The sequence below is a fragment of the Micromys minutus genome, assembly GCF_963924665.1.
Source record: "Micromys minutus genome assembly, chromosome: 12".
NCBI classification, from domain to species: domain Eukaryota; kingdom Metazoa; phylum Chordata; class Mammalia; order Rodentia; family Muridae; genus Micromys; species Micromys minutus.
In genome coordinates, this window is record NC_137981.1 from 37,000,953 (window position 1) to 37,013,330 (window position 12,378).

General features: G+C 41.5%; 1 protein-coding gene and 1 pseudogene across 4 annotated transcripts in view; both read right to left on the reverse strand.

The window, feature by feature from the left end:
* Positions 1 to 12,378, reverse strand: part of ADK (adenosine kinase) — a 374,447-nt gene that overhangs the window by 339,925 nt on the left and 22,144 nt on the right. The window contains exon 1 of one of the 3 annotated variants that reach the window (XM_080926021.1): positions 9,808 to 9,872. The exons of the other annotated variants lie outside the window; for them this stretch is intronic. Coding sequence (XP_080782147.1) covers positions 9,808 to 9,821 — 14 coding nt within the window. The 5' untranslated portion in view covers positions 9,822 to 9,872. Of the gene's footprint in view, positions 1 to 9,807; positions 9,873 to 12,378 lie in introns of those variants that run through there. 3 annotated transcript variants of the gene reach the window in all.
* Positions 4,208 to 5,890, reverse strand: LOC308427802 (60 kDa heat shock protein, mitochondrial-like; annotated as a pseudogene). Its single transcript has one exon. The product of its transcript is annotated as a 60 kDa heat shock protein, mitochondrial-like (transcript).

Consider the following 12,378-nt stretch of genomic DNA (forward strand, 5'->3'; position numbering starts at 1 on the left):
GATCTCTGAGTTTGAGATCACCATGGTCTATAGAGCCAGTATCAGGACAGCCAGTGCTACCCAGAAAAGCTCTGTCCTGAAAACAAAAACATAAGACTTCAGAGGCAAAAAAAAAAAAAAAAAAAAAAAAAAAAAAAGATTCACAGTTGCCAAAGGATGGTTGGTGATGTACAATAGGTAGAAAGCGAGTGACTGCTAACACCTATGTTTCATTTCCAAACTGATTAATGTTTTACAATTATACTGCATTGGTAACTATTCAACCCTGTGAGTATAACAGTACAAACTGATGTCTCCTTTAAAATTACTTTATGACTCATATCTTTTAAATAATTAAAACAAATGGACATAATTGGTGTTTACAAAATGTTAAATTCAACAACTACAGCATGAGGTTTCCACTCAAAATACTGAATGTGGTTGGTTAAGAGCCTGCACGCTACACAAGCACGAGGCCCTGAGTCCTCAGAACCAAAGGGCTGAAGACATGGCTCAGTCGGTTAAGGCCCTCGATGCTACGCACTACGTCATCCAGAATCCCTATTAAAAGGGCAGAACCAATTCCCATATTCTAATCATGGTACATGTGATTACATACAGAGAAAGACACACACCAGTACATAAGGTTTAAACAGAGAGAAACCACATAAAAGCTGGGGGTTTTGGCCCACCTATGGATTCCCAACACTGGGAGACAGAAACATGAAGACCTAAGGGCTCTCTGACCAATCTAATCAAAATAAGCTGCAGGTTCAGTGTGGGACCCTCTTTTTAAAAGATTAGATGGAAAGAGATAGAAAAAGACATTTAAAATCTACCTCTGGTCTCTACATACACACAACACCTACACACACACACACACACACACACACACACACACACACACACACAAATCTAACAGTGATATGAACCAATCATTGTGCCACACAACTCTAGTTCCAGCACTCAACAGGGCTGTGAGACAAGAGGTTCTCAAATTGTGAGCCAGACCTGGACTGTCACAAGTTTCAGACTAGGGTGTGCTACACACACACACATACACACACACACACACACACACACACACACACACACACACACACACACACACTTACTCTCCATATAACAACTGAAAGCTCAGACTTCTCCTGGCCACTTCGGGCTTCTGATGCCTTTAAGCCAAAAGGCTAAAAAAGGAAAATGGTGTTAGGAGGAAGTGATTGATCCAGATTACCAAGGGAAAACAGGATTGCTTTTCTCCACAAGTAGATAAGAAGTAGAGAACCGGAGATCCTGTAGGAGTGTGTCTCTTGGTCCTTCCAGGCAGGATGACAAAGCACACTGACCCTTCAGGAATGAAGGTATGGGTCACTCCTCCAGGAAAGGAACCGAGACCTGCTGCATGCTTTGTGAGGGTGGAGAACATATAGAATGGGGAGTAAAGGAAGAAAGTTATAAATACCAGTTAAGGTCATGTGACCAGTTGCAGAAACATGGAATGAAAGTGACATGAATATGTCCGTCCTATTTCATTAAGAATGTGTCTGTCTGTGTAAAAAAATAAATGCAATATTTATATTTCTCTATTTCTTTATAATGTAATATAACATCAGTTGATATATTAGTGGTCATCACATTTAAGAGACACTAAAAGACTAAGCATTCCTCAGAGGATACTGCCACCAGCTCTAAAATATATAATGCACTTTCGGTTGTATGTAGAACTACTATATCATGTTAAGTGAAACTATGACTAGATTATTGTTTTCACTTGAAAATTAAGTGTTACATAGGAGATGTGATTGTGTGTCAAGTTGACAAGGGGTGCACTTGGTTGTCAACATAACTATATCTGGAGTCACCTAAAACTTCACCTGTGAGAGATTTTCTTGATTGGATATAAGTCTGGGCCACACCTTCGGGTGGCAGCCCACCTAAAAGAACATGGAAGGGCTTTTGCCTCACTTTCCCTGGCAAGTTCATCTTCCTACTCCAGAGGAATTCTTCACTGGTATTTGTGCCTACTTCAGGAGTCCAACAGAGACCAAAGACCAGCAGAGACACCCAGCTTTGTAGATTGTATCCCGAACTAGCACTCTTGGGCTTTCCAGATGGTTGGAAGCTATTGTTGGACTATCCATACAGATCATGACAAGTAAGCCAGCCATCATAAACCCCTTCAATTTTCAATCATCAGTTTTATTCCTCTAGAGAGCCCTGACAAAGGCATGGAACAATGTTCTGAACTAAGGAATAGAAAAGGGTAGTAGACCCATTGCCTAAATGTACAAAGCCTGGGCACTGTCCTTAGCAGGGCAGAAAGGAAGACAGGAGAAAAACAGAATGTCCATGGTAGTTTTGTTGATCATAGCCAAAACCTGGAATACACACGAAGACCAGCAACAGTAGCATTTGCTACCTACCAATGATGGGATATTACTCAGGACCGAAAAGGGATTAAGCTACTGACACACCAAAATGGGTGAACCTCAAAATTATCATGATAAAACCCAAGTAGTCCTTAGTGTACAAGACTCTTTATATGAAGTTACAAAATAGGCAAACTAATCATTGTTAATAGAAAAATGAAAGTAGCTGTCTGAGTGGTGAGAAAAACAGGACTAATTGAAAGGAGGTAAACGAGAACTTCCCCAAAACTGTCCTGTATCTAAAGCTGAGGGTTGTTTGTGCAAGTAATGATATTGTCAACATTCAGCTACAAAGGAATGTAGCTCAATGGTGTAGCAAATGTGATGGAAGAAGTTCAGTCTCCAGCACTGAGTGAAAATGCTAAATGCAGGATCTATGGATTTATAATATATAAACTGTTGGCATAAAAAATATAAACATTGGCTATATAAACCTTCTATTTGGATCCTAATTCTTATCTCTGGTTTTATATTCTACAACTATTCATCTCTGACCAGCATTATCTGCTTTTTTGAATTTCCTATTGGGAAATTCTTTTCAGCATAGTAACATGTTGTAATTTCAACCCTTGGCTCTCAAAAATCTTCATTCCAGCATGTATTCCAGACTTCTCTAATATTTCCCTGCTCTCCTCACAGTAAAACAGTTCTAAAAAGAAGTAAATGCTCCACTAAATAGCAAGTTCCTCTGAGCTATATAAAACTGGTTTCGTAGTTATTTATTCTATGTGTGTATGTGTGTGTGTGTGTGTGTGTGCGCGCACATGTGTGCTACCCATGTGGGTGTCAGAGGAAACATGTATGAATAGGCTCTCTCCTTCTACCATGAGAGCTTCTTTTTAAATCCTCACAACATAACAATAGGGAAGGCATTATCATTATTATCTCTGTTTACCAGAGTAGGAAAGAACTACTAAAGGAAAAAAAATTCAACAAGATTAGATAACCTCCCAAAATTCAGATAGCAAATAAATGATTACAAACGTCACATAAAGTGCTTTTTTTGTTCAATAGACTACACTGAGGCATTCAGAATTCTTTTAATATAAAAATGTTTGGTCACAGAAAAGCATCCAGATATAGACAAAATAAGAGTATAGCTATTATCCACAGGTTTATTTCAAATAGCATTTCAACATATGACAATATGATTACACTGTATACATGAGGTGACCAGATAACTTACTATCCAAATGGAACACTTTCAATGATTTATAAAAAACAAAAACAAATACCTAAGCTAACAGGCACCATCCAGCACTTGCTCTGGGCAAACTGGGTATGTGGTCACCTGGCTAGTTTATAAGACAGCTTCATTTATGTCTTAATGCAGCATTTTTTTTTGAACTTTAAACAAAATTTTATTACACAAAGGTTGTCATATAATTGGATACTTCTCTACTTTGTACACAATCATTCCCACCCTCCACAGAAGGGCTACTTCTGAACTTCTCATGTGGTGACACAGCACTACAGTCCTGATGCTGACAGAACAGTAGAGATGCCTCAGTGATTTAAGTTGAAAGCAAGACACTGGTGTATGGCTCTTGCACCCAGCATCAGGAATGTACAAATGTCTTTATTCAAAAATACAAAATAAATTATCTGTAGGCATGGACAATGGCATCAGTAAACCATTATATATTGTCAAAGGAAACCAGTACCTGATGGTTACAGTGATCAGCCAGCCTTCTCTTCAGTCATTCTCTTCAGGTGATGCCTCTGAAGTTATCGGTGAGGAACCTGCCTTGAGCTTTCTGTCACAGTTCATTGATAAGGGCAAAGCACTACTCTCGTAGTTAGAACATGCCATGTCCCATACCAGCTCCCATTCCTCCCACTGCACCCATCCCAGGGTCCTTCTCTTCTTTAGGAATTTCTGTCGCTACAGCTTTGGCTGTAGTTAGCAAGGAGGCCACCCCAGCAGCATCCAGTAGTTCTTACAACTTCTGATGGATCAATGATTCCCTTTTCCACCATGTTCACAGTGTCCAAGCATGGCGTCATAACCAACTTCTGAGAACTCTGCAGAATTTTCTCAACTATCAAAGATCCTTCAACACCTGCATTCTTAGCAACCGTCATTACAGGAATTTTAAGTGCTCTTTTAAAATTTTCTATACCTATTTCCTGATCTTCATGAGCAGGCTTTAATGAATCCAAGGCTGGGATGCCCCAAAGCAGAGTGCAGCCCCCTCCTAGAGCAATGCCTTTTCAACAGCTGCTCTTGTAGCACCGACAGCATCTGTAACTCTGTCTTTCTTCTCATTCACTTCAACATCACTGTCACTCCAACCTTCAGCACAGCTACTCCATCTGAGAGTTTAGCAAGTCGTTCGTTCAGCTTTTCCTTTCCATATTCACTAGTTGTGATGTCTAGCTGCTCAGTAATTTCTTGAATATCTTTTTCAAGGTGAGCTTTGTCACCTTTTCCTTTCAAAAGCATAGCATCATCTTTGGTGACAATGACCTTCCAACTTTTCCTAAGTCAAGAGCTTGAACATCTTCAAGATTTAGATTCAACCCCTCTTCTCCAAACACCACACCAATGGCAATAGCCATATCTTTAAGCTGGTTCTTTCTATTGTCCCCAAACCCTGGAGCTTTGACTGCTACAACCTGAAGACCAACTTTTAGCCTGTTCAAAACCAGTGTGCTTAGAGCTTCTCTGTCAACATCTTCAGCAATTATGACCAAGGGCTTCTGATGAGCACTGGCAATTTCAAGAGCAGGTACTCAATAAATACACTCAATAAAACATAGGCATCTTGGAACTCACATTTTTGACCTTTTGATGTGTTAATAAAACACAAAGGAATATATCCTCTATCAAACTTCATGCCCTCTATCATTTCTAGCTCATCATTCAGGGTTTTTCCATCTTTCACTGCGATGACTCCCTTTCTTCCAACCCTTTTCATTGCATCAGAAATGATGGTCCCAATGTCATTGTCTCCATCTGCAGAAACTGTAAGCATCTGAACAATTTCTTCAGGGGTTGTCACAGGTTTAGACTGTTTCTTAAGTTCAGCAGTTACAGCATCAACAGCCAACATCTCATCTCTCCGGATTTCCACTGCATTAGCTCCTTTGCAGATCTTCTCAAAGCCCTCCTTGGCACAGACCGTGCCACAACAGTGGCAGTGCCGGTGCCATCCCCAGCCTCTTCGTTTATGTTATTGGCAACATCCTAAAGAAGTTTAGCTCAGATATTTTTATATTCATCCTTTAAATCAATTGACGTTGTGACAGTGACCCCACCTTTTGTTACTTTGGGACTTCCCCAACTCTGCTCAATAATCACTGTTCTTCCCTTTGGCCCCATGTAACAGCTACAGCATCGACTAAACTACACCTTGAAACATTAAGGTTCGAGCATCCCCACCAAATTTTACATTTTTAGCATAGGCCTGAGTGAGATGAGGAGCCAATGCCCGGGACTCTGGTCTCATCTGGCGAAGGATTGTGGGTAGTCCAAGCATTTCTGCAAGGCGGCGGGAGATCATGAGGCAAGGCAGGCTGTCTGCGGCGAGTAAAGGACCCAGGACTCTAATGCAGCATTTTTAAAAAGCAACAACCAGAAATATAGAAAGATATGGCTGCTGGACAAATGTAGCAGGAAAGGGGTAACGTTTGGACAGTCCATCATCATTTAGTTCCAGTTTTATCCGTGACAGCTCTGCTTAATGTAACAATTCTCTGGCTGGAATGATTTGGAGTTAGAAAACCTTGTGTGTTTTCTCAAACAAAGATGACCTATTTATAAAAATGAGCATTAACAGCTGACAACACTGCACATAAGGAAAAGGTTCCTATTTCAGTTTTCCAAGACAGTTCATAGGTCAAATATTTTAGTGTATCTTAAAATCTTATTTAGCCCACCAGGAATCTCACGACATAAAAGTGTATATAGCAATCTGAACGTTAAATTCTGAAAGAAAGAAAATAAATAAAGAAATCCATAGGTCCTAAAATGAGTCTCAAAATCCTGCTTAAATGCTTCAAAAACAGCTCAACAAAATTCCATCTTAGCCTTTTGTCTCCATATAATGTTTTCCATCTGAGTGGTTTGGAGGATTCTATTGGATGCACCTCAAAAGTCCTGAGCCTTAAAAAGGAAAATACCCCAGGACCCCACCCACAGCCCACATAAACTTTCCAGGGTGGGATTAACCCACAGTAGCATGTTGATGATGGAGGACACAGTCAGACCCAAGAGTCCCAAAATAGTCTCAGCCAAACCTGGCCATTCAGACTGCACAGCAAATATCCTCCCTACTCCCAACACGGTTCCCAATGTAAATAACCCCAAACCAGACTGCACACAGATTATGAAGACAAGGCAATGTTTAACGAGGAAATTTTTAAAGTGTTGTTCAGTTAAAAAGTACACAAAGTAGTAGTAAAAAATCTACACTGTCTCAGACTCTATTCCTGGCTAACCAGAAGGTATCACTTCCATTTGGAAAACAATTCCCACAGAGAGAGAAGAAAAAATTCAAATACTGTCTAAATCTCCCAAACTTAACTTACAATCTAACTTTCCTACTGGAACAATTAAGAGTGACTAAAGCATTAGTCGATCAACTATGCCCTAACACGGCCCAAAGGAGGAGTACTTAGAACCTGATGGACATAACGAAGGACAAAAGTAGTTCTCCAAGGATAACCGAGTTTGTAAGCCAAAAATGTAGCTTCTTCATCACTAACTACAAGCAGAATAAAATCAAGTTATTATAGTCAGACTACCTCTAACCAAATCATTCAAGACCTTAGGCTTGAAAAAAATAATCAGAGTCTAATTAAAATAATTAGAAAGTCTAAAGAATTGACTGGTATGCTAAAAATGGCACAGCCAGGCTGAAGTGAGCTATCTTGAAATCTAGGGTCTGGTTCAATATGTAACAATTTATGTGAACTTGAACAAATTATACTACCTCTAATCTTTAGTGCCTTCAACTGTAAAACGAGGCAATTACATAGGTAAGTTTGTTTCCTGTTTATAAAGTGAAGCTTTAGACATGTCTTTCCAAGTGATATCATTTCCTAGGGTGGGGAAACACTATATTCCACTCATAAAATGTCTTGAAACTTAAAAGCACTGTACAGATGGTGGAACAAACCTATCATCTCAGCCCTCAAAGAGATCAAAGCAAAAGGATATCAATTTTGAGGACAGCCAGGGAGGGCTATTGTAGCAAGTTCTAAGCTAGCCTAGTCTAACAGTGAGAGACCCTGTCTCAAAATATCAAAACCAAAACAAAGTTTTAAAGTACAATTTCCAAGTAACACAACAGTGAGGTGTCTCATTAAACAAAGCCCAGCGGTAGAAAAGAATTAGAAAAGAACCTCAATTAGATTCTAGCTATGTCTGGTTTCTAATCCTATATTCTTTGATAGCCATTGCAAAGTCACACCCTGCTATATTTAGCAACAATTATTTTAAGTGTGGGGTAAAGGCAAGAACACGGGCCAAGGGATCACCGAAGAGGGTATTAAGACTTAGCTTTTGGGTTACTGTTAGGCTGGGCAGGGAAGGGGAACACGGCTGACATGCGACTGATAATTGCAGTGGCTGCACTAGAACGGTCCTACACGTCACTCTGCCTTCCTCATTCTCCTGCCGACACTTGGTATGAACCAAGCTACCAGAAAGAGGAAAGCAAAAGGGTTCCTATAGATGTCTCATATCTGTATATTTTGTAACTTTTTCACCGCTGAAATGACTTTTTTCCAGAAAATTTAGTGTGCTATTTCTACACAGGTATCAAGATCTAGATTCAGTTCCTAACTTTGCCAACAGATTTTATACTAGGTACTCAACTTTTCTTCAGTTTAGTTCCTACAGGCAAGTGTGGCTTTTTTTTTCAAGCCATGTCTCTGTAGCTCAGGACTTTAAGTGGACCCTGAAGCAGCACACACAAAAAGTCACACTTATCTGCCTTTTCAAAATATACCCAAAGCTGGTGTCAACTAAGACTTTGGAAAACAACTACTAAATTGCTACATTACAAATACATCTGATGCTACCCATTTGGTCAATTCACCAGTGAGGAGTGGCCTGTCATAAAATGGGCAATTAAAACCACAGGGAGGATGTACTTGGGAACATGGCCCTGAGTTCAATTCCCAGGACATTAAAAAAGAGGGTCTTTAGAAAGCATCTTTGGCCAGCACAGCTAATCCTGTAGGGACGGGAAGGGACATAGGAATGAAAAGAAGGGAAATTAACTGCTGTCATAAAGTACTCTCCTAATTTGTGGTAAAACTCCATTAACTTTAAAAGAGAAGATTTATATGCTGCAATGTCATTTACTAAAAAGGCCATAGGGGTCTCCATATGTCCACACCTGACTTCCTCCTGCATAATGAATGACCAGTACTTTGTCCACCTTACTACATAATTAAAAATTTAAGAGGAAAGACAACATTTTAGATCAGCACCAGTGTCCTATCATACCTGAAAAAAAGGTTCTAAATAAGTAAACAGAATTATCACCAAAAATCCATTTAATTATTAGGACTTGGGCCCTTTAAAGCTCATGGCCCCAAATTACTTCTCTTCAAATGTGTGCTGGGGCCTCCCTTTCTTTTGGCAAATAAAGGCCAAGATTTACTTTTTAAAAGGCATTCCAAAACACTGGGTAAATGAGGAAACTTACTTTTTTTTTTTTTTATAAACAGTCACATTTACATAAGCATTCAGTAGAAGCTAAAAAAAAGTGGGCAAGCCCACTTAGATGCAACTACTTGCTCCCCAGCACAACCAAAAAAAAGAGGAACATTAAAAACCTCTGGACCTGTGATTGGGTGAGTCTGCTTTCATTACATTAAAATCTATTTCACTTGTGATGCTAATATAGAAAGTAGGCAAACATATGGTACCTTCGCCAGTCAAAGTACTAATTCCAGTCATAGGCAAATATTTTAGGGACAGACAATTTCACAACTTGGGAACAATCTACGTGAGAGGTGCCAACTTTACTGATCTGTTCATGGTTAACCATGAAGTTCTGTCAGAAGGCATGACACAGAGGAATGGGCACACTGTACAGGGCACATTCCCTTGGGGCCGGGGTCACCCCACAGTGGCTTGATGTGGGCGGGAGGCAGTTCTCATGAGAAATTCATTACACGGACAAGTAAGCCACAGACCCTGGAATCTGAGCAAGGGTCACCTCAAGCGAGTGGCAACAAATAGGGCAGCGCCTTGTGCTACAGATGTAAAAACTTCAGAAGAAACCAGAAATTCACCAGTGAGAAGTGTGAGAACATCCTACAGAAGAGGGGCCAGCGGCAAACGGAGGCTCTAGACCTGGGGACGAGGGCAATAGTTCTCCCAGAATTTGCCAGCTCACGCCCAGCCCGGGCACAGCTGAAGCGGCCGCCCTCTGCTTACCTGGTGGACGTCATGACTTCACCTACTAGTCCTGCACCGCAGCGCCCCGCGTCCGATGCTCAGCGTCTGCTCCGGTAGCAGTAGGTACCAAAGCAACTGCTCCCCAGCTCTGGCACTCAGCGACAGAGAGCGCGTCCTCACACACCCCGCGCGCGGGCGGCCCGGGGCGAGCTGGACCCAGGCACCGATTGGCTGCGGCCAGAGGAGGGCGGACGCCCCGCCCCGGTCGGGCCGCTGTAGCCCCGCCCCCAGAGCTGAGCGCGGAGGCTCGTTTCCCGCAAGGCTCGGTCAGGCTCGCTGCCACGCGGGTTAGCTGACCAGCCAGAGGGCTGACTAGGGGGCACGGTGGCCATCTTGGGTCCTGGTAACCACCTCCCCATGCCCTCTCGGCCCCACAGGGCAACAAGGTTGAGTGCCCGCCTCAAAAATGGCCGCGCCGCTGGCAACCGGGTTCGCAGTCACATGGGCACGCTCTACCTCGGCGAGCTCAGGTCCCTTTAACAGTCTAGGGAAAGGGATGCTGTCAGGACAAATCATGGATGTGGTTTAACAGCCCGCAAAACCTCATCTGCAGATGAAAAGCAGCCACCTGGGAAACCTCAGGCCGGAGAAAACTAAAAGCACAGCAACAGCTGCAAGACGCGCTGAATTACAACTGCAGAGTCAGTTGCAGATGATGATCACAAATGTTCTTGAACTTCAGAAACACTTAAACAGTTATCTAAAATAAATGTATTTAGGGTTCATTAAACTGTGAACCAGAATGTAAGTCAGGTGAGGTTCGAACAACCGGTTTTTTTAGTGTGTACCGAGGTGATTCACATATGCACTAAATAAAGTTTACATCCTCCGAACCAAACTACCCAGTGCCCTATTTGCTTTCCCCAATACCTGAGCTGTAAAACAAGCATTTAAAGTTACAGGAAAAAGATTGATGCTAAAGTTTATAATGAGCTACAGTGAGTTAAGAAACCCATAATGAATCACTAATAAAAGCTGCGGGAAAACAGGGGGTGGAATCGGTAAATGCTTTATGCCCCAAATAGCTTTTGTTTATTCCTTCTTTATTCTCTGCGTAATAATATTTGTGTTTGCCGAGGACAACATCTAGCGGCACTCATTTACTGAGCCCATACAATGGTGATCAATTTCCTTGGTCTGACATATATCAGAAACAAATCCAACACTATCAAGGCATAGATGGGGGGAGGGACTGAAGGCATGGCTCAGCAGAAAAGCCTTGTGAGTATGAGGACCTCAGTTCAATCTTCTGGGTGGCTAAAGGGGAGAGGGAATAGCTCAGCAGCTAGACTGTTACCACGAGTAGGCCCGGCGTTCTAGTCTCAGAACCCACGGATGGAGGCAAGTATTGCTGCCCATCCTCCGACCTCCAGATACATATGAACCATGAAGAACGTCCCCACTCCAACAAATATTTGTTTTTAATTTTTAAATGGGTGCCTGCTGTCAGGTGACTGACCTTCACATCCCCTTATCTCAAGCAGCAAGGCTTTCAGCTACAAGTCTTCTCCTCCCTTCCAGACAGTTTAAAAGATTTAGTTTTTCTCTTAAACTCTAATAAATTGTCCTTGAGCTTCAAAAAAGGAGAATGTGTGGAGTGTCAGAGTGCGTACTTGGGAGCTGAAGAGATGTCTCCATGAAAAGGGCACTTGCTGCTCTTCCTGGACTTAGCTCCCAACCACCCACAACTCCAGCTCCAGGGAACCCGGAATCTCTGATATCTGCACACATGTGGGACACATTCAAACACACAAATAAACAAAAAATTTGAAGCAACCAAGTAAATACAGTGGACCTAACTTTAATGTTAAAAGTGAAGCAATGTGATTTCTTTTGAGACTCATAAAAATATGACAACTAACTGGACTTAGACGTCTTAGAGCCTTTTGGGTAAAGGCGAACTGAGGAGGCTGAGGAACAAGCTAGAGGGCAGACCCCCCCCACCCGCACTGATCCTCCTCAACTCCACTCAACTGCTCTTCTGTCCACTTTATCTAATCTTGGCTTGGGAGGCTGCTGTATTGCAGACAGACAGCGGGCCCCAAGTAGCTAACTGACTCTAGATAGCAGAACAAAAGTATGGACCCACCTACTAATTTTTTCAACAGGCACTCCAGGCCCAGGAATTACAGTAATGCTCTTAAAAAGCAGCCAACCTGCCTTTAGGAGTACGATAAAATGAAAAGGCACTCCAGAACATTTCAGTGGGAGGATAAATGAGCACATTTCTGGAAAGCCTTTGCCAATGCATTATCAGAAATTTCATTTTTTGAAGCAGTTATTTATTAAAAAGTAGACCAACATGAACAAATATTTTATATCCATTAACAAAAGTACAAATATTCTATATCCACTTACAAACATGATCATTAACAATACCAAAAATGCACTGCAAACCAATAGCAAGGTAATATTTCAAAAATACAATATTATAGGGCAATTATGAAATGTTTCCATATTTTTTCAAAGAAATGGGAAAATGCTCAAAGACATAGTATAAAATAAAAAGGCAAAAATATAAAATATAATCTGTAGTGTTTTTAAAAATGC